This window comes from Pholis gunnellus (assembly GCF_910591455.1).
Source record: "Pholis gunnellus genome assembly, chromosome: 3".
In the NCBI taxonomy this organism is placed as follows: domain Eukaryota; kingdom Metazoa; phylum Chordata; class Actinopteri; order Perciformes; family Pholidae; genus Pholis; species Pholis gunnellus.
In genome coordinates, this window is record NC_136529.1 from 15997080 (window position 1) to 16018535 (window position 21456).

At 40.8% G+C, this 21456-nt stretch overlaps 3 protein-coding genes across 4 annotated transcripts; 1 reads left to right on the forward strand and 2 right to left on the reverse strand.

The window, feature by feature from the left end:
- Positions 1–2122: 2122 nt before the first annotated feature.
- On the reverse strand, positions 2123–5770 carry vhl (von Hippel-Lindau tumor suppressor). The gene is made up of 3 exons (XM_079156676.1): positions 5334–5770; positions 4548–4661; positions 2123–3266 (listed from the first exon to the last, which is right to left on the reverse strand). The coding sequence occupies exons 1-3, from the start codon at positions 5518–5520 to the stop codon at positions 3073–3075; spliced, it is 495 nt and encodes a 164-aa protein (XP_079012802.1). The 5' UTR covers positions 5521–5770; the 3' UTR covers positions 2123–3072.
- Positions 5771–7117: 1347 nt separating this feature from the next.
- Positions 7118–8384, forward strand: LOC306693887 (vasopressin V2 receptor-like; the record flags this gene model as incomplete). Its single annotated transcript, XM_079156547.1, has 2 exons — positions 7118–7955; positions 8176–8384. 2 exons carry the CDS (start codon positions 7118–7120, stop codon positions 8382–8384), a joined length of 1047 nt encoding a protein of 348 aa, XP_079012673.1.
- Positions 8385–11350: 2966 nt separating this feature from the next.
- crbn (cereblon) lies at positions 11351–21081 on the reverse strand. Of its 2 annotated transcripts, none has more exons than XM_079186108.1 (11): positions 20992–21081; positions 20626–20738; positions 20284–20486; positions 19907–20056; positions 18115–18277; positions 17442–17504; positions 17258–17342; positions 16994–17109; positions 15867–15931; positions 14638–14769; positions 11351–13905 (listed from the first exon to the last, which is right to left on the reverse strand). In XM_079186108.1, the coding sequence occupies exons 1-11, from the start codon at positions 21062–21064 to the stop codon at positions 13722–13724; spliced, it is 1347 nt and encodes a 448-aa protein (XP_079042234.1). In that variant the 5' UTR covers positions 21065–21081; the 3' UTR covers positions 11351–13721. The 2 variants fall into 2 exon arrangements, with proteins under 2 accessions (XP_079042234.1, XP_079042233.1); XM_079186107.1 differs by having other exon boundaries at positions 19907–20059.
- Positions 21082–21456: the final 375 nt, after the last annotated feature.

Genomic DNA, 21456 nt, shown 5'->3' on the forward strand with positions numbered 1-21456 from the left:
GTTATAGTTCAAACGGCCAGCAGGTGTCGCCATCTCACCACTAGGGGGTTGTCTGCGCATGGTTTTCTGGTCCTTTTTGTAAAGAAGCGGTGAAGAACAACAGCAAGAACCGTGTACCGTAGCATAGCGAACAGGCGCGAATAAAACATTTTGTTAAAAACGCTATTCAAGGTGTCTGCTACCGTTCTTTGGTGCGCCCGTCATCAGACACTGACGGGTGGGCAACATATAGGTGATATCAATACATTAAACTCTGAGTGCAATCATATGTTTTTACTTTGAAGTGATTTAACGACAGAGGGTTACAGAAATCTTAGACAGTGACACTTTGTTAGACTTTTGGTAATCCCAGAGAGGTCTTGTTGGCCCCAAAACAGTTTCCTTTACCTGTAAGAAATAAATAAAGATGCATCAGTCCTCTGAGCTGTGGAAAACAATCATAATGTGAACAGTAGTTATTCTAAAAGACAAAGTTGTTTCTCTTAAAAATGGTGCTTGTGACATTTAGAAGTATTTACATTCCTTTTATTAAATACAGAAAATTCAGGATTTCTGTTTACTGTATGAAATACCAACAACAAAATGAAATGTCAGCAGACTAGGAGGTCTGTGTCAGACAATCGAGGAAAAGAATAAAATGGTCTGACCTGCTGCTCACAACCATGCACCAATGTCAGTCTGTGAGCAGCGGGGGAGTTACGCTACTTTGTTGACTTTGAAAGGTTGAGCATACAGTGGAAAGTCTGAACAGCAGGATCAGAAATGAAAAATATCGAGTGTATGGGCATGTGAATGTAACGCCACTTCTTGTATAGGTGATATTTGGATCATTGCTTACATGCTGAGCCCTTCTTTTCAATGAACCAGTAGCAGAAGCCCCTCCTGGCACGGTCGTTAAACTCATTCCTGAACTGGGCCATGTATTGAGGCGAGGTTTTTGGTGTGTTTTGACGCACACCTAAAGAAAACAAACATAATAGTGAATCAGCAACAAAGCAAATAATACAGAAAAGAAAGATATTGAAATAACTTCTGTTCAATGTGGGACCGACTGTATGCTTGCTCCATGGAGGAGCTAGGATCTTTAACTGCAGTTTCATCCAGTGGCAGCGGAGGGAACAGGCTGCTGTTGGGGGTACGGTGGAGATCACCTTCTTGTGATTCATACATAAGAAAGACAAATTAGAGACACGTTTTCCTATGAACAGAACTTTTGCCCTTTCTGTACTGTACAAAGTGCTCTCATGGTCGCCTCCCGATTTGATATTATCTGTTAAATATGATCATTTTCACAAACCTCTGTTCTTCAACAAGGCAGCTGGAACGGATGCAAGACAACCTGGAACCTATAGGTGGGAACAACTGTTCATAGTATCACAAGAATACAAAGTATGTATTTGTTATTAATCATTAGTGTCATTGGACTTTATATCATTCTGTTCGTAGAAAGGCGTTTCAATTGTTCTTACCATTGTTTTCATTTTGCTCCAGTGGTCTGTCTGGATATGTGGAAACACGACTGGGTGACCCCTTGGCCAAAATGTCATGCTGGTGATAATAATCGCAGGATAATGAATGTTAGTTATCGTCTATTCCTTCTGTCCAAGGAAATGACGTCATGCACAACACGGCTGCAAAACAAAACATGTGTGTGTGTGTGTGTGTGTGTGTGAGGGACAAGTACTTACTTCTCTCCCCTAAAACGACTTGAATCCCATTTTGTTGTTTTTGCCGCTGCCTGCATGTTGCTGTTATTTCTGCCGCCGGCTCACCTCGACTCACACAACCGCAGAAGCGTTGTGTTACTTTGTCGCTTGGCAACACGTTTGGTAACAGTAGCCCTGCTTTTGACGTGTGACTTGGAAATGACATCCTTGTGTTTGTGAGTGTGCAGTTATTCAGCTTACACCACATTTGATACATCACAAATCAAACAGTAATGTTGTACTTCTCCACCAACATCACATCGACCCAAAAGTCCCTCTAAATGCTGAGAAATGAAGTCTCAATTTGATGAGTGTTGTTTTATGACCTTGTGTTCAAAATGTAACAGTTCATTATCAATAAGAGACTTAGCAAATAACTAACATATCCAGTCTTCACAGCTTTCAACCAGTAAGAAATATAGCTTTTATTTATTTATTACACATATAAACGATGAAGGTCTTTGAGATACAGTAGCAATGTATGTATTTAAAACATGGAGACAGAGAAACAAAATAAGCAAAGCATTACAAAGTAGACAAAAACAAAAGAATAAATCCTCACTCACAGCATTTCACAGCCAAGTCTGAAAATTCTAAAGACAAAATATTTAGTTTGTCAGCTGCAAGACAGCATTTTAGGAGAGACTCTGCACATTTATGGTGGCAGGTATATTCTGACAAAAAGTCCACATTCACCAGAACAGACCAAAGCTTTCTGATGACTGCTGAACAGCTCAGTCTTGGTTTAACCACTGGGATTACAAAGTAAGATGTTGTTGAGGGGAGATGTGCAGTAAACTGGATACGTTTAGATCCCCTTATCTCAGGCATTCTCAATAAGAATATTAACAACACATATCTATATGACATTTCTATCCAACTGTCCTTTCTAAATTGGGATATTTATGACAAAAGATTAATTAAAACACTGTATGCATGACAAAAAAAAAAAAAAAAAACTGTCTTGTGTGTATGATCAAATGGGATTTTCTGAGGAGAGTATGACAGAACCTTGCTATATATGACAAAACAAAGAAGAGAGTAAGATAATCAGATTGGCATCAACGGCTGAAATGTCCCCATTTCTCTGGTGGCCTTTTAGGAAAAAACATTGAAATGCTTGAATACCATTTTAGAGTACAAACAATACCATTTAATTGAATATGCTGCAATCACATTATATACAATCTCCTCTTCCTAAAAGGTAAATGTTCATGTGAGAGCTTTCTTCTGCAGAGGAATGCATTTGCCAAAGCCAATGTGTGAATATAACAAGCAGCAGATCATCATTTGCAGCAGATGTAAGACCTCAGGGTTGGAATATAATATTGTCCATACGTGATCGTTGTGCATCCAGTTTCATGCCTCATTCCTCCTGGCATTGGATCCTCTCCAGTAGATGCTGCTCTACTCGCTGGTTCATGCGATGGAGATCTTTCAATACACTGGGCTGATCTTCCAGCTCCTCGTGGAGACATCGAGCTATTTCCAACCTCCTGTAGTCTTCTGCTCGCACCAGACGCCGAATGACCTGCAGAGCACGATCCTTGAGGCTGTAAACTGAGTTGAGTTGAGAACTTGTTAGGCAGGGACAATCTTTCCTTCAAATTGCAACAACTACCAAATTGATACTAGTGTAAATATAGCCCTGTTTTACAGCTGCATTTACAATCATTCTGAAAAAAAAAGTAAGGAAAAAGAATAGGGGGCAGCGTTTCACCTCTACTACTGGGTTCATACAATCTAAATTTACAGTCCTTGGTTATAAAAGCCAATTATACGAACCAACAGCAGGGCAGGAAATGCAAAAATTCAACCAAAATGCTGAAACTCTGTCAAAGCAACATTGCTATCTCAGCCTAAAATTCACGTGTGTTGTCGCTGTACAGCCCCCTGCTTGTGCCACTAACAGGGGGCTGTACGGTCCGTGTGCTAAGGTAGTTTGTTTATTGGGTTGAATCCAAAGAAACAAACCCCTGGTGGCAGGGATGACACTGTTTTTTCAGTGTCCATGAACCTAAAATATCAAGTGATCAAAGTGGGAAAAAAAAGGAATTACAGAACCGTCCTAATTTAGGGACTTCCCAAGTTCGTATATTATCCTAAATTAGATTGGCCTGTCGCCCCTTGAAGAACAAGTGGCATTACAAGAAAGTATAGGCCGGACTTTGCTGGTTGGCAGTAGATTATTACATATTTGGTATACGTCAAAATGATACTTCTTCACATTCTATTGATAATGTTATCTATTTTTGTTATGTTTAAAGCAAAAATAAAACTGAATAAAAGAATATGAATAACTTAGAGGAAAACATGTCAATCAATGGTTTGGGGCACGCAAAGCTTTATTAAATTTGAAAATGGCAAAAACACTGAAAACCAATCACAGCAAGATCTATGGATTATCCTTATCATATGTGTGTTTCTGTAAAAGATTCTTGAAGGTATTTTTATGTATTTTTGTGATCCTTTGAGCACCACAAGCCAAATGACATTCACCTGTGATTTTTTTGTAATGTGGTAGAAGTATCAGAAAAAGATTTGAAACTACCTGCATGACATGATAACACTAAAGACAAGTGGAAAACTATAAGCACTGTTTCTGTAAATTGTCCCTTTAAACCATCAGACTGGTAATTATTCGCAGCACCGAATCAACAGCAGTTCGACGGCCTTTGAAAATACACAAATGCAATTTATTCTGAAATGTATTATCAAGTATACAGGGAAATGGGCTCACACAGTGCATCATAAATGTACCTTTGGTTGTATGTCTGTGAGTAGTAATGAATTACATGTGATGATAATGCCTCAAGTTTTAAGTAACGCAGCTAATCTTACCTGGTAAAGTGATATCCGCGTTTCTACCCTCTGCTGGTTTAGGAAGAAACAGTTCTTTGCCGTTCACCCTCAGTGGCTCATCAGAAATTGCATCTCTGAACACCCATGGGTGACCTGGGAAAAGAATCCATAAAACATCTTTTAAAATGAGTGTGTGTTACACTGCCCACAAGTGATACTGTACCATCACACAACAGCTGTGTCAGAATAAGAAAATGTCCCCATGTTTAATATGAGAATCATCTGTTACAGCTTCCTGGGATGAAAGCATGAGTTGCAGCGAGTGAGAGACTTTTCCATGTACTGTAAAATATTAAAGAAATAACATGAAAGCCTTTTTTGTAAATGCCATCAGCATGCTGCCCCTGGATGTATTCTCACGGTATGAAACAGTGGCAAGCATATTCAAGCACTGTACAAAGTACTATTTCAAGATACTTTCTTTGAATATTTCCATTTCCTTCATTCAACCACTTCACTACAGTTCTGAGGGAAACATTGTACTCGTTATCCACATATATTTAACAACTTTAGTTACTAACTTTAGTTACTTTTCTGATTAATAATACAAAATACAACATTAACAATCATTGTGCATGATTCTGTAAAGGGGCCTTCTGCATAATGAGAACTTTTACTTTTGGTACTTTATATGACAATGCTAACACTTTTGTTCTTAAGTACATCTGAGTACTTCTCCCACCACTGGACACGTAGCTCACATCTGAGACAAGAAGCACCACCCAATGCATAAGTAACGTTGTCTTGTAGTGGAAGCTGCCTTACCGATGAAGGTGGCCATTTCCCGTCCCGTTCCTGGCAGTAAATCAAGGTATGCTCGAGGTTCCCCGCGGTAATCGATCCATAGTGGTCGCACGACACGAGGACTGAGGTTACGAAACACAGCACTGATGGGTGTGAGACTGTTCAGGGAGCGGACCAGCGGAAGAGACTGCTCTTCCTCTTGAGGCATTGGTGCTGGTGTCTTAATAACACTTTATCATCAGCGCAGGGAGATTAGCTCACGTTAGCTAGCAGTGCTAGCCATGTATGTTGCCTGTTGTCGACATGGAGATCGTAGAATCAAAGATAAATGACTCAGTCCGTCTAATTACATCACGTCGTTTACAAACAAGGGTTACGAGCAACTGTACCAGTTACACTACGAGTGGGAGAACCGTCCACTGTCACTTCTTCTCAATCTCAACTAGCAGCTCGTTACTTTGTTTACATTCACACTTCCGGTTGAAAGTCCTGGGACGTCAAAGTATTCTGTGCTGTGATTGGTCGAGAGGTATGATGACGTCTCGGTCTCACAGAGGATGTGTTTCATGAGCTGTACTGTTTGACAGAGTCAAGCAAGAAAAGTTACTGCAATCTTAAAGTAAATACATCATAAACTAGTGTTAAACTACCACACTCCTTAAAGTTAATTGCTTTTGGTCTCATTTCAAATACAGATGCAGTAAGAAGTCAATATCACTGCCTCAATGACATTCATTTATAGGTACATTTACTCAAGTACTGTACAATTCTAAGGTAACGTTAGTTGTACTTTATTTGATCATTTCTATTTCTGCTACTATGTACTTTTACTCCAGCAGGCCTTATTTCAGAGGCTTATAGTGTACTTTTACCCCATTTACTACTTTGCAAACGATGGTCATAAAATAGGCCTTTCTTAAAATGTGATAAAATGTTGAGATTATTCAGTAAAACAGGGGCCTATAAACAGTAAAAATGATCTCCCTCTATCAGCAGCATTGAATGCTGCTTACACGTTTATGCATCAGTAACTAATAATATTCCAATAGGCTTATAAAATGTGTAATAATAAACTCTGACTGAGGTTATTTTACATAATGAATACTTTTATTTTTCTTATTTTTTTTCTCATTATGTCTGTACTTTTTTATCACTGTTAATCTTTAATGAATGAAAAAAATATTTGTATTATAGTCATAGTATAGTGTCAAGTAACCTTGGCTAAAATTAAGGGTATGATAAATGTATTGCTAAATTTGACTTTAGCTGCTGATACACAATCATCTCAAAGTATTTATATTAGCTTTGCTGGAGCTTATAATCATTTCACCTTTATATCAATTCCATTTTGTGCACAAACACTATGAGCACAGTTACAGGCTTTATTTTTTCACATGTGCATAAGAGCAATTGTACTTATTTGCCTGGTAATTACAGTACTGAGTGAGTCTAAGCTCCACCCAGTTTCATCCTCGCAAAACGAAAAGGCAGCTGTACGCGACCACCCTTCTCCTACGAGTTTGCAACCTGATCACTGCAGTATCAAACCACCTCGGCACTATTTGAATAACATAAGGTAGGTAGAAATACTTGCTAAATGACAAATGGTTACTTTTTTTAATTGAATAGGTGATTTCTAACAAATGAAACAATTTCTTCAGACTAAAAAGTGTTAAAATACAGTTATTACGTGACAGATTAGGTTACCAGTAAATGTTTTTCATTTCAACACTCTGTTATTTCCCCCCCACCAGCCTCTTTCTCTGCCAGTTGGCAAGTCTCAACTCTTTCACGAGACAAACACAATGTGTCCTCTGAATGGCAGTGACATTGCGGAGGACGTGGCGAGAGATGAGAGTTTGGCGACGCTGGAGATCGCGCTCCTCAGTGTCATCTTCATCAGCGCCGCAATCCTCAACGTCTCCCTGCTGCTCGTCCTCTGGAGACAGCGCAAACAGATGTCCAGGATGCGCGTCTTCGTCTTCCACCTGTGCCTGGCGGATCTGGTGGTCGCTTTCTTCCAGGTGTGCCCGCAGCTCATATGGGACATCACAGACAGATTCGTCGGACCAGACCTGGTGTGCCGCCTGGTGAAGTACCTGCAAGTTCTCGGCATGTTTTCATCCACTTACATGATCGTGGTGATGACAGTTGACAGATACCAAGCTGTCTGCAACCCGATGGTGAAGTTCCAGCGGACAAGCACGAGGCTCAACATCCCTGTGTGCATGGCGTGGGGGGTTTCTCTGCTGGGCAGCTTGCCACAGGTTTTTATTTTCTCTCAGGTCGAGGTTGCGCCTGGTGTGTTTGACTGCTGGGCCACATTTATCCATCCGTGGGGGCTACAGACTTACATAACCTGGACCACTCTGGTCATTTTTATTTTACCTGTTATTACAGTTGTTTTTTGTCAAGTGCGCATCTGCCGAGCCATCCATATCAACCTCTATCAAAAGACTCAACAGCAGGGCAAAGTGGGTCTCCCTCTGCCGTCCAGAATCAGCGGTGTGGCCGGTATGTCCAAGGCCAGGGTGAAGACGCTGAAGATGACGGTGGTTATCGTGCTGGCTTATATTGTCTGCTGGGCTCCCTTCTTCACTGTCCAGCTCTGGTCCGCCTGGGACACAAATGCGCCGAAAGAAAGTAAGTCATTAAGTATTTCTGGCTGGTGCCCAGTTTGATGTGGTTATATTGTATTATTTTCCTCTAGATCTTATTTTACTTTTCTTTAACGTGATACAATTAGGTTACATTAAACATATCCTAAAAGTGCGCATCTGCACAAAAAAAAAAAATCCCAAACGATAAGATATTCAGAAATGGAAAAGGACACTTGCAAACTCATGACGCTTTTATATTCCAGATGCGACTTTCACCATCCTAATGTTGCTGGCCAGCCTGAACAGCTGCGCGAATCCTTGCATTTACCTTCTGTTCAGCGATCAGTTTCCTCAGAGGCTGGTGACACTTCTGTGGCACCGGCGACCCAACGGTAAGGACTCAATCCGTGAAGAGGCGACGCTGATCAGCACGTTGTACATGAGCTTCAAAAATGTGTCCGAGTCCAAATGAGAGCAACGAGTTTCCATCTGGAAACGGGAAAATTCTGTCGATGCGCCTCGCAGGGCTGACTCCGAGAGCTCTCTGCGTTTGACCGAGTGTTTCTTCTGAACGGGAGACATGGAGACAATAAATACTGTACCTGACAGAATCTCTGACATATGAAAAAAAATACGGTAGGCGTCATGGAAGTATTCACCAAAAGCAAACCTTCAATGGGTGGCCATGAGTGAGAACTGCGCTCCAGATGTTGGATGTTGAAGGATGACAAAAGGTGTTGGACTGTTGGGCCAGTGCTCTATTGGGAAAATCAGTATGGACTCATGGAGATCATGTCATCACATTGTTTTAACTGTGACAGTTTTGATGTGACATAAAAAATATTCCTCACATTTAACAGAGGCTGGATTTAGACTTCAGGAACATTTTGCCTTTCGGAAAGATTCAATGATTGGATTGCAGATAATGTTGAGGTAAAGAGGAACACAAAAAAGTTTTTTGGAGCAAGATGCCAGCCATCATGTCAAATTACCAAAGTCCTTTGAGTTGAGCTCAGAGATCAAATATATTGTATATGGCTTTATTTTCCCAAAGAGAAAGCTATTACAAAGAGTGAAAGCAAGAACAACTGTGTTATCATGAAGAAGAAATACAAACACTTTGTTTCAATCAAAAGCAGTTTTAATGCCCAAAAAAAGCTGTTGTAATGTTTCTGTATTTACAGACTATGTGAAATATATTTGTCACTTCTATAAATGTTCTCTGTGGTGAATAACTGTTTTAAAATCCCACACTGAGTGTGAATATGTTTGTATATTTGCTACATCCAACTAAGGCAAGAGTGGAATAAAGTTATGTTCTCTCAGCTTTTCATTTTTACTTGTGTACGAACATATTTTTAATCCATTTATGACAAAGTATGAATTATGATCATATTATTCCAAGACTATAAATGAAGTTTTACCAACTGCTGATAATTTGTATACACATTTATGTTATTTCTCACTGGCATGTTTACATGTATCTTACAGTCGATATAATGAACCGATATTAGCTATTATTAAACCTGGAGTATGCCACACATGGTCAAACCGTTGTCACTCAGAAGGAGTCAAGACAGGTTACGTAAGTTACGTTGTTTAAAGACCAGAGTTTAGTCTAATGACGCTGTGGTCACGTACGCTCAAGTTCACGTCAACCACGCTGTTTTACCAAACATAACTAAGTGGTTTTGGTGCCTAAACCCAACATCCTGTGACGACGGAAGTGTATTTCAAAAAGACGCGATGCAGAACGTCATATGCTGTTGAAGCATAATGCCTCTGACCAAGCTGTGTTATTTGACGCATTGGTGTGAGAATGTGTCGCAATGGTTTATGTATATGATCTGTTGTATTATTGAAGCAGCAGCATACCACAAGGCTGACACAGCCTGAAAAATGTCACACATGCAGGGAATGAGGCCCAGATCATTTCAACCACACCCTGGTGTACGTTCACGTTGTAAATGCAAACAACAACTTGCTTAGGTTTAGGCAACCAAAAAAAACCTTACTTAGTCGAGAAATAAGCACGTAAACTAAATAAAACGTAAGCATTTAAGTATAGAAAACATCTAACTTCAAAATAACTCATCACTTCAGGACTTGAACAGCAGTTTCAAACTTCAGTCTCCTGGTTGATAGTGCTGTGTTTGTTTGACCCTATAGTTTTCTCAGTATATGAATATATTTTGGTCTTTATTCATTGTTCACGTGGGTTTATGGGTTTACATTGGCGTGATTTGAAGGCCTGGGTGGGTGTCATACAAACACCGAAGGGTGCTTTGTGTGTCGGTATCAGATGTTGAGGGGTGGGACAAAGCATGGGTATGTGTCAGCAATTATTTTGGACAATTAGGAGACAAATGCTCTGTCATTGCACCAGGCTGACAGCAGGTCATTAGTGGCTGTTGCCTGTGTGATATTGGGAATGTGGGCAAAGGTGGAAGCCAACAATAACCTGTTTAATGGTTTCTATCAGTGTCACTGTGGCAGCCACAACAGATGATTCTGTACTTTGACCTTCAGCTTTGACTCTATACTGAATCCAGCAGTTGTGTAATCTTATTGGGTTTGATATAATTTATTTTGTCATTCTTGGTTTTTCTTTGGTGCCACTTATTAGTTTCCTAAAAGAACGTTGCAACATTATGGCTATTATTAACAAAATGCCCAAATAATGAGCAGCATACTGGAACATGTTGTGCTGATAGTTGAGGGTTAATTGTGACCGTCGGCTTTTGTCTACTTCCTGCTTGGTTTTCTCTCTCCACAGGCAAAGTCAGAGCCCTCGGTTGCTTTTAGCCCTCGAGAGATAAAGACTGGTAAACCGGAAAAGGATCAGGGGTTGTCCAGCATCTTAATGTTCCACTTGAGAATTGTAAGGAAGTAAAGTATGAACACTTCCTTTTCTTATTATTGCATCATAAGATGGAGAGATATTGTATTTGTGCTCATGTTGTTGTTTCCAGGTTTAAATACCCAATACATATTTAAGCATACGAACATTAATTCAAATATTTATTGTAACCGATTGTCATTTATGAAGCAAAAATCCCAAACATCCACGGGTTCCAGCTGTTAGCGTGTGAATATTTGCTGCTTTTCTGGGATTTTTATGGTCAACAGATTAAAGAACATTTGCAATTTGAAGACTTCACCCTGGGTTCTGAGAAATTATGATGGATTTCATTTTTACACTAAGCATGAGTTAAAAAACAATAATTAAATGATCACAATACTAGACTAAACAAAGCTTTCAGTGAGTATGGTTAAGCATCAGCAAATAAGCATAAAGCAAGAAACCTTACTAGAGAGAAGCAGAGAGACACAACTGCTCAAACCACAAACCAGTATTTTCAATATCAAATAATGAGAATTCACAAGTTGCATATCCCAAACCATGTCCACTTTATTACTATAATGTTCCTCCGTGGGACCCTCACATGGTCCACATGACTCATTAGACTCTCACTGCGCTAGGATACAAATAATCCTCTGACCACATGTATCTGCACAAAAGATGAATTCACTGCTAACTCATTATATTCATAGAAGACACATAAAGTGGAGGCATGTATATTTGCCTGTAGATGGTTTTTACACCCACACACACACATGTTGTGTAAACGGTCACATTGATGCCTCTTGATGCACGCCCTGCCTTGAGAGTCCTGCTGAAACATGTACGTCAGTAAACTGCCACAGGATTACTGCATGCTTTCTTGTACTCTGTGGTACAAGAAAAAACAGGCAAAAGCCATCTTTGGGACCAGGCCAAGGATTTCTTCTGTGAAGCATCCATTTTATTGTTGGGGTGCAGGAAAGCCTGACAGCTTGGTGAACACCGAATCAGCGACATGACAGAGAATATTGGAAGCTTAACACAGGATGTTTTGATTGTACATGTAGTATGAAAACATTTATGAAACAAAATGACATATGAATCTGTTGAAGAGTCCAAAATATAACTATAAATAATATTTCAAATGTGAATGTAACTTAAAAAAAATACTACAACTATTACTACCACTGGCATAACACACCAGAATCTCTGACCAAATTGCCAGCGCTTGAGATGCATTGTGGGTAATGCCGATGGCAAGTATTAACATTGAAGAACGCATGGAAATAAAAAAAAGGATTCTTCTGCTGCTTCGATTTCTATGACATAATTTAACTGTCCCTCTTTAGTCTGACAGTGTTATGGGGGGGCAATGTTAAAACATCGGAATAAAAGATTCATTCAAAACAAGTCGACTCAGAACTGAACCTCCACACGACATCGTGCTTTGGCGGCAAGAAAAACATGTCATCATTTTGAAATTGAAAGCTATCTCTCTTTTAGAAGTAGTTTTGACATTTTCAGACATTACGCTAATTTGCTTTAATGCCAAGGATTGTGTGACAATAGCGCTCTCATATCGGTCAAGACTGGATCTGTTCCTGAAAATATCCAAAAACATTAAACTAAACAAACCAACATCTTCACATTCTAGATGATTTGTTATTGCGATCAATGATGTTGCTTACTGATGAAAAGATTATAACAATTCTCTGTGACATGAAGAGACTCGTGAAATGAGAGTCAGATGCTACAAACACTAGAACACCAGTTATGTTACACAACAAACGCTTTATCTGACTCATATTTACAGCAACATTTATACAAACATGAGACAGCACCTTGCAACAAAATCGCAAGAAGTCCTAAAAAAAACACACACTGAAAACAAAAAATACCGAAACATTTTTTAAAAATTAAATCTTGATCTCTTCATCACGTTCATCATTTACAATCTTTTATTCACATATGTGGCTCACGGATTCGTCAAACTTATCAAAAGACACTGAGCTGGGGCGTAGGCTCAGCATTTTAACATGCCACACAACATGAACTGACCAAATGAAGACGGGTAAATGCTCTTCTCGCTCTCTGTGTTATTGAGCTTTAACATTTAAAAAAACAGCCCTCCATCAGGCGCCAAGAGGACATCTCTAATGTTCACTTTGTTGTTTCATGAAGCACATCATCGGACAGGACAATGAGCCTTGGTTGAATACAAACCAGACAGCGATTATATCAAGTATATTACACATTGTCGATATCGTCACCTCAGTTTTTTGTTTATTGCATAAAAAACTGGTGTGATAATAGAAAGCACAGATAGATGAGTGGGTCAATTACTTTCCGATCTTCTTGCGTACAAAAATACATCAAATTTAATTCCAAGATTCAAAATATTCCCTCTAGAGACAGATCTACACATACAAGTGCACTTTCATTCCCTCTCAAGACCTCCAGCAGCTGACAACATATCTGAGAAAGGAAGTGAATTGATATTTTCTGGTTGGTTTAACGACAGATTAAAGTAGGAGACCAACAATATCTTTATCTCACCTGCATGCAGTCAAACTCTCCATCATATAGAGGAAAGGAGTTCAAAGGAAAACGGTGATTGTGTGTCTGCAGCTACCAAAGAATCAGCTGGACAGGGGTGCAGATCAGCTCGCTGCATGATGGGATGCTACAACGTCAGGGAATCAATCTGTTCGTCTCTATTTCTTTCTCAGAATGCATTTAGACGTTGTTTCAAGGACCTTTGAGAACAATCACTTCCTCCCTGCTGTTCTAATTTGCTCTTAAGAGTGCCATTTTAAGGCCTACTGACCTTTCCACTAACATGATGGATTTGCTGCAGCGATCACTAAAAGTAAACGCAGCAAGAGAGCGCATGAAGATCCAGGCTTGTAAGGATTTCTTTTTCTTTTTTTTCTTTTTTTTTTTACGCAAACCGATGGTCTGACATCACAGGCAGAAAAGGCGAGAGCCCTCTCTCCCCTCCTCCCCCTCGCCAGGGGGGATACGAGGGAGCATAGCTGAACGGGTCAGACCCCAGAAACGAGGTGGACACAAGTCCTTCTTGGTGGCTGTGAACTTCCAACCCATGTGAGACCCGCAGGTCCGGCACTGAGCAATTGTCCAGGCGTACCTGAGGGCAGAGGAAGAGGACAACGTTTTTATTAAAGATCCCCTGAAGACATGTTTGAAGGTATAAAAACATTATCTGTTTGGAATGATGATGCAGTTTTTCTCCAAGAGTGATCCCATCACAGGATGGTCTCTAGTTTATTGTATATTCGCTATTTAACCGATTACAAACAGCTGATACTGGTACTAACTGCATGTGTCATTCACAAGTAATATAGCTACTGATGTATACGGTTTTACGGTATAACTGTTTATGGAACTATTTAATCAGAAATTATATTTATATTTCACTTGTTATAATTAATTAATGCTTTCTTTGTGATGGTATTTTGTAGATGCCACAGTGCACCATGATTTCACAGCCTCTCATAAATTACCAATTACACTAAATTCACACAGGTGAATTTAGTTTAGTTTAATCCTTAAATTGTAAATATCTCACAGTCCATATCAGTGAAACAGATTCTCATTATCTTCTCAGATTGCTCTTTCGGATGGAGTATGTGTTTTATTAGAGGCGCGGTTTGATTGATACAGAGAGCCTCTGGGAGGTCTCACTCTCCTGCTGCTCTCTACAGAAATCTGGCATCATTCAATGACCTCAGATCAGTAATGAGAGATTCCCCTCTGATCAAAATGACACTATTGTTTATGATGCCACACAGAAAGGCCAGAGGTTTCTAATTTAAAGCCCTGGGATATGCCATATGTCACATAAGTATAGCAAAGTTACCCTGGAAACCAGCTGTGCAGTGTGGATGGCCTGCCGACCAGGTTGAGGTGGTTGGCTTTGTAGACAGTCAGGGTTTCATGGACGTAACCGTGAGGGTTGACGTATGCAGCCATGGGTCCATACAGAGACAAGCTGCAGGGAGAGCACAGGCAGCAGTGAATATGACTTCAGTCAACGGTTCAGCCAAAAAACAAAACATCAGAATGGTCCTAAGACTCGAGGACGGTAAGTGTCGTGTTCAACTTTAAGTTCTACAAGATAACTATTTTACCGCACAGGTCCTTGCAGACAATAAAACCACACAAAGAGACACATTTTGAGTCAGTTTCAGAAGAAGCAATTTCCTGCCTCCACTTATTGTTCAGGTCCTAAATTCAAAATGCATACATACTTTCATATATATGTAGTTGTTAGTCAGAGGAAATGTCTAACTTCAGGAATCAGATTAAACACACAATCATTCACTCTCTTAGATGTTCTGGATGTTGTCCGACAAAAACAGTTGAAGCACTTTTCTCATCATTGTAGACAGAAGGTCTGGACAGTTTCTTTGGTGGTTCCGTGTTTGACTCTTGGACAAACACATTATGTGTCACCCTTCGAAGACCGTTATAAAATGACATTACATAACAGTGCGTGTGTGTGTGTGTGTGCATTTGTATAGTGAGTGTGCAGGTACGGTGCAGGGCCACTTATGTTCACCATGTAACCGCAGACTTTATGCAACTTCCGTACAGACGCTCAAATCAACATTGACGTGTTAATAATTACAGTGATGGAGGTAAATACAAAAATTAAAAATTAGAAATGGGAGCAGGTTTGTTCCTGGCAGAGTACCACCAGACTGTTTTAATGTGTTTTTTTTTTCACATTAACCCCAACTGCTGCAGGGAAGGACTCATTTGTAAAGCCATCATGAGACTCTCAGCTGACAACCGTCTGGTTTCAACAGGCAGCCAATCGATCAGTGCAGCTCAAGGAAAAATCTCTTCAAAGACACAAATTTGTGCATCTCGGTGTTAAAATGTTTTCATTTCTTTACTGCTCAGACATTTTCAGCTCCTTAACCCGGTTACCTGTCAGGCAGGTGAAGAAAGTGCAACATTAACATTCACAGTCATTCATTATCTCTCTCAAACAAATGCCAAATGTCTGGAGATTTTTAACACTTTGCTGGAAAGCATTCGTAATAACCGAGCTACAAAATGCGAAAGTACTGATGTCCTCACCTGAAGATCTCATTTTTAGTGGTGATTTCTGTGTCCTGGCACTGCTTACAGCACAGTGATGTGCACTGAAGAGGAGAGATAATAAAGTGTTAAAAAGGACCTATATATATATATCGGATGTTCTCAAAGCATAGTGTCCTTATTAAGGAGGCGTATTAAGGATGCTAGGATCCTTTATGCTTCCACAGGAGTAAGTAGCTGGATGACATGAGTTCAGGTCTGCAGCACGTGACCAGTGAGACTCACTACATAAAGGAGGATTATTATCCTCAATCAGACAGGAGGGAAAGAGCCGCTAACAAGCAGGCCTATTAAAGAAGCACTTTACACATCCGGTGAATGCTTTACAGTTTCTGGTGATGCAGGGGTACCACGCACGTGTGTGTGTGTGTGTGTGTGTGTGTGTGTGTGTGTGTGTGTGTGTGTGTGTGTGTGTGTGTGTGTGTGTGTGTGTGTGTGTGTGTGTGTGTGTGTGTGTGTGTGTGTGTGTGATCAGCTTAATGTCTGGTGATAAGGTTAGAGTGACATGAGCCTTCTTCACCCAGGATTATCTGTCATTTTTGCCGCCATTACATTCTAATGTAAATGTAATTAAGGCACAAAATGCATAATAAGTTGATCAATTAAAGCGAATAACTGCCAAAATGTTAATTGTCATTAAGGTGAATTCCAACATAACACACCAAGAAGAACCACATTTAATAACATTAAGCCTAAATATCCGCTATTAACCATTTACAGCTGTGTAGCTGTTTTGTTGTGGTAAATATTCCAGCAAACATGCCTCTTACAGGTTAAATGTGACACGCAGCTAATGTATACTGTATGTTTACTACAGATCTGTTAAAATCCATTGTTGCAAGCAAGAAAATTAAACTGGGTTTGCTTACACAAAATTTGTTCTAAACATTTACATTGTGAAGTTCAACTTCGGACTGAAATATTGCAGGAACGGCCCCTGACAGCTACAGAACATCAGAAGGAAAAACAGACACGGTCTGTGCAGAACGACACCGGTAGCAACACTAGATCTTATCACACAATGATGGCTGACGGCGGCAGAGACAGAGGAGACGGGCCGAGGTGGCCGAGCAGGAATGAGGGGCCGGTGGTAAACCTTTCCTTACCCGGTCCATGATGTCCAGCTCACAGCGGAGTCTCTGGATGGCACTGCCGATCTTTAGCAGCTGGAGCCGCAGAGCGTCGTCTATGGGCAGGCAGGCCGCCACTCTGTAGGAGAAGTCTGACGGAAACCAGACAGACGGGAAAGAGAGGGATGAAAGGTAGAGACACAAACAAAGAGACGTACAGTATATGCGCGCGAGTGTGCGTGTGTGTGTGTGTGTGTATGCGTCTGCCATCCATCTGTAACACACTGAGCAGAGGCTGACCTACGGCGTTCTTAGGGAGAGAGTCATCCTTCAGATTCTCGTCCCATTCATGGAGCTGTTTCTTCACTCTGTTCATGAGAGACTCCTGTGAGGTGAGAAAAACTGGTTTACATTCATTCTGATGGGATGTTTATATACAGTACGGAGGAAACTACAAGCAGTGCACGCTCTCTGCAGTACTCACAGAGTCATAGAGTCCGTAGACCCAGGGTGGCCATGGCGTCAGACTGGCACATTGGAACTTTCTCTGTGTTGAAAAACAGACGCATCATTAACTGATAAGATATGCATACAATGATTACTGAAGTACCCAGTTCTTCAGTCCCCACATTAAGATTACTGTGGAAGTATGTGGACCCCAACACTTTATACTCATATACGACAACATCACTGTGCACAAAGTCACATATTGTAATTCCCATGTTTGGAAGCACACTACTGTCTGAAATATTATAATTTGTTGTAACATTAAGATTTGCTTCAACAAGTGGGACAAGAGCCCGAGTCAAAACTGTGAGACAGTGCCGGAACAAAAGTAAACAAAAATGCTAAAACAAAATGTATGTTTGCTCTAACAAAAACTGAAGAAGTCCCCTTGGACTCTGGGTATTGAGGATTGACATTTTTCACTATTTTCTGATGTTTCATAGTCCAAAAAATGAACCGTGTGATTGAGAAAATCAATAATAGCTATAGCTGGAATTTATTTCTTATTCTGTCTGGACATGTGAGCCGCCTCAAACTTTTGTTTCCTTGTGATGGACAAATAACGTGATTTTTTTAGTATTTCACAGCAAAAGTCGTTGCATGTTATTGCTGCACACGTGTACAACATGTACTGTGTTTGTGTGCTTCACCTGCTGGTACTTATTCCACCAGCGCTGGGCCTGTTTGCAGCTCTGAGTCGGGGGTTTGGAGGAGGGGTGCATGTGGAGCCTGGAGAGGGGAGTCAGCTGCAGGGCAGAGAGGGGATCTGGAAGGATTCTTTCTGGAAGGATCTGTACTTTAGCTTGTCTGATCCTGACGAGACAAATGAAGGGAGACAATAACATAGGTTGACGAAGGAGAGGTAAACCGAGTAGATGAATAACATATTAAACACACGGTGTGCTGGCTGAATGCTATTAGGTGCATGACAGGATGTTTGTGAAGCTGAGATGATCATAAAAAGGTGCCGTCTGTGCATTTTTCTCTGTCAGCAATAAGAAATACTCTTCTACACCCAACGTGCCCTCAGTGAACTCCCTGGAGCTCAGACAGACAAACATGCACTAAGCAACGCCGCATGAACAATAAAACACCTTTAGGTCTAGCCATGAACCACAACACACAACTAAAATAACGTGTAGTTCAATCCTGCCAACTATTTAATGCACAAACAGAAAGAAAAGCCACTAAACTGCTGCCATGATATGATGGCAGTGGATCTGAATTTCCAAATATTTGTTTCGGCGATCCAAAATCTGAACATTCAGAAATGTTTTACAACATTTCAGAAAGGAAGAGGAGGGTATTAAACATCAATATTCAGTACACATCACCTCTGAGGGCACAATAGCCGATTCCATTTAAGAGGAAGATCATTTTAATTCTCGCTGGGGTCACTTACAGTACAACAACAGGTTAACAGGATTACAGCAACCAATGTATGTGCATTACACAACAGCAACTCAAGAAAGAGGGAAATCTCTCTGTATGAAGACCCAGTTTTATGGACAGTGAACGTCATTAATGTCCTGAACAGTGGAGGACATAAGTAGACATGATTTACAGTCCCACCACAACACTTAGACAGGCGGCGTTTCTCCATAGATGCTTCCGTCCTTTACTGTACCCTCTGACAAGAGGAGGCTCAAAGAACATGAAATAAACTAAACCATCTCCAGAGTATGTAGCAGAAAAACCACAATGAACTCATCTTTATAAAACAAGTCACAACCAAAACATCTCGTATAAAAACCTGAATGTGTATATTTACAGTAGTTACTCCACTGATACAATCATCGCAAGCTGACCATGATGTTCTCAGTTTACTGTGAATAGTCAGTCTGCCCTCTAGCTGTGAACTGTGAGAACACTACTTGAGTCCTGACTGTAACAGGCTGCAACAGACAGCAGGACAAACACTAGAACACGGTTGTCCCTCTTTTCTAGAGATAATATCTAAAAGATGTTTCGAGTGATGATCCAACTGGTTTGACAGACAACATCTCGTCATACAAAAGCCTGATTTAAAAGATGTTAAAAGAATGCTATCCGTTTTGGGGAGCTCTGATCAATAGCCTAGTAGTTAGAAAAATGATGGAATCATTTTCCAATAATTGTTAAAGACATTTAACCATTTTCACGTGTTTTCCATGATGTCTTCTTCTTTGTGCAAATACTCATCACATATGATGTAAGTAAAAAAAATGACGTTTGATTTCATGGTTTATATCGACTAAGAAAATTGGAGGAAATCGGATATTTTCAGTTTGTTGTGTTGCACTCAAAATAGGAGGGATAATAACATTCAAACCTGACAACCACAGGCTCACTTCATGTGAGGACCACAACACAATGTTTATGTCTTCATTCATAGAGGACAGCAAAGTCAAATGTGCACATGCATCTCGCCCTAACTTTGGTTTAAGAATCAATTAAACTTACCCGTCTGCTTGAGTTCTTATCTCGTGGACCTTGAACCTCTGCCTGCCTACAGCTTTCACTTTGACAGTTTCAATGCCATATTCCTGCTCTTCTCGGTACGCATAGATTTCAGCTGTTGTCCCAAACTCTGCCTCCGACTCACCTGCATCACTGCTGAAACAGACACCAAATAAAACCATTAAAATGAAGATCCAAAAACAATTCCAAAGGGTACTTCAGTCATTCGGTGTTGTGCTTCTATAAGACTGGGGGACTGTTTTCTCAGATGTTAAACAGCTCTTCAAGTGTCTCATAAGAAACATCATAAAACAGTTTTGTCATGACTGGTAAACCCTTTAACTGATACACCAAATGCTTCCTTTGCATATGCTTCTTACCTGTGTGCGAGCACAGCAAAGGTGCGGTCTTTCTGGATGACGCTCCGCATCATGCTGACCTCCTGCGGCCGGAAGAGCTGCAGAGGCAGCGTCTGACCCGGGACCAGCATCACGGCCGTGTGCGGCAGCACAGGGATGGTCTGACAGCTGTCGTCATCGTGGACTGTGCGGCCGTGAAACTCCTCCATGTCTGCACCCAGGTACTGCCACCACAGGGGTCACAGTCAACACAACGACAGCTGCACACAACTACCGTTACAGCTCTGTGATTATCAAAACGCTGCGAAGGGAAACAATGACAGTAAACACGTGGAGGAAGAACGCGTCAGTGGCTTCACTCACGGCATGGGATGTGGGAAGACTGGGGTCAAAGGTGATGAGGGTGGGCTTCTCTGCTCCCTCGCTGTCTCGGTCTTCAGTCTCCATGTCATCTTCCTCCTCCTCTTCCTCGTTGTCTGTTAAAAAGGCACAGCGGCATTTTAACGTCTCCTACCCAAGTTACAGCTGCGACTTCATCATCTTAATGAGTCACTCTGATGGTAAACATGAACAGAAAGTGACAGCATGAGATGTGTCAGTCGGGACGTGATGCCTGACGGTGGCCTGTTGATAAGAAACGTTAGCTAGCTGCTAGCTGTTAGCAGGGCGAAGAGATGACCGCTCTCCTGTTGAGACAGCGACCAGTCATGTCATACATGTAACAGTTACCTGGTAAGAGCTGTAACTGGTTCCCCATGTTGTCGTTAACGTTGTCTTCACCTCCACCCCTCTCGTCAGCCATATCCTTGTGTTTACAATACGAACTCTTCTTCTACGGCGTCTTCAGTGTGCAGCAGCAAGAACGGGTCACGTGCGCCCCCTGTCGTCGCGTCACGCAGACTCAAAACATAGCTCAATTACGCAGATTCAAATAATACAGATTGTGTCTCTGGTCCCGACACATTTTATGTCATGGTCCCACTTTAGCACCCCAATTTTGAAAATGTATTTTTATTTAACTTTTGTTGTACTCCCTTCAGTCACTCAACCACTGCCCCGTTTATGAGAAAATCTCTGCTCTATTATAACAGCTATTTAGTAAATAATAACTGTTTATTTCACTTCTGTTATCTGACAGCTTCTAGTGAACCTCAACTACAGTTACTTTGCAGATCAGAGATCATTCTTGATCAG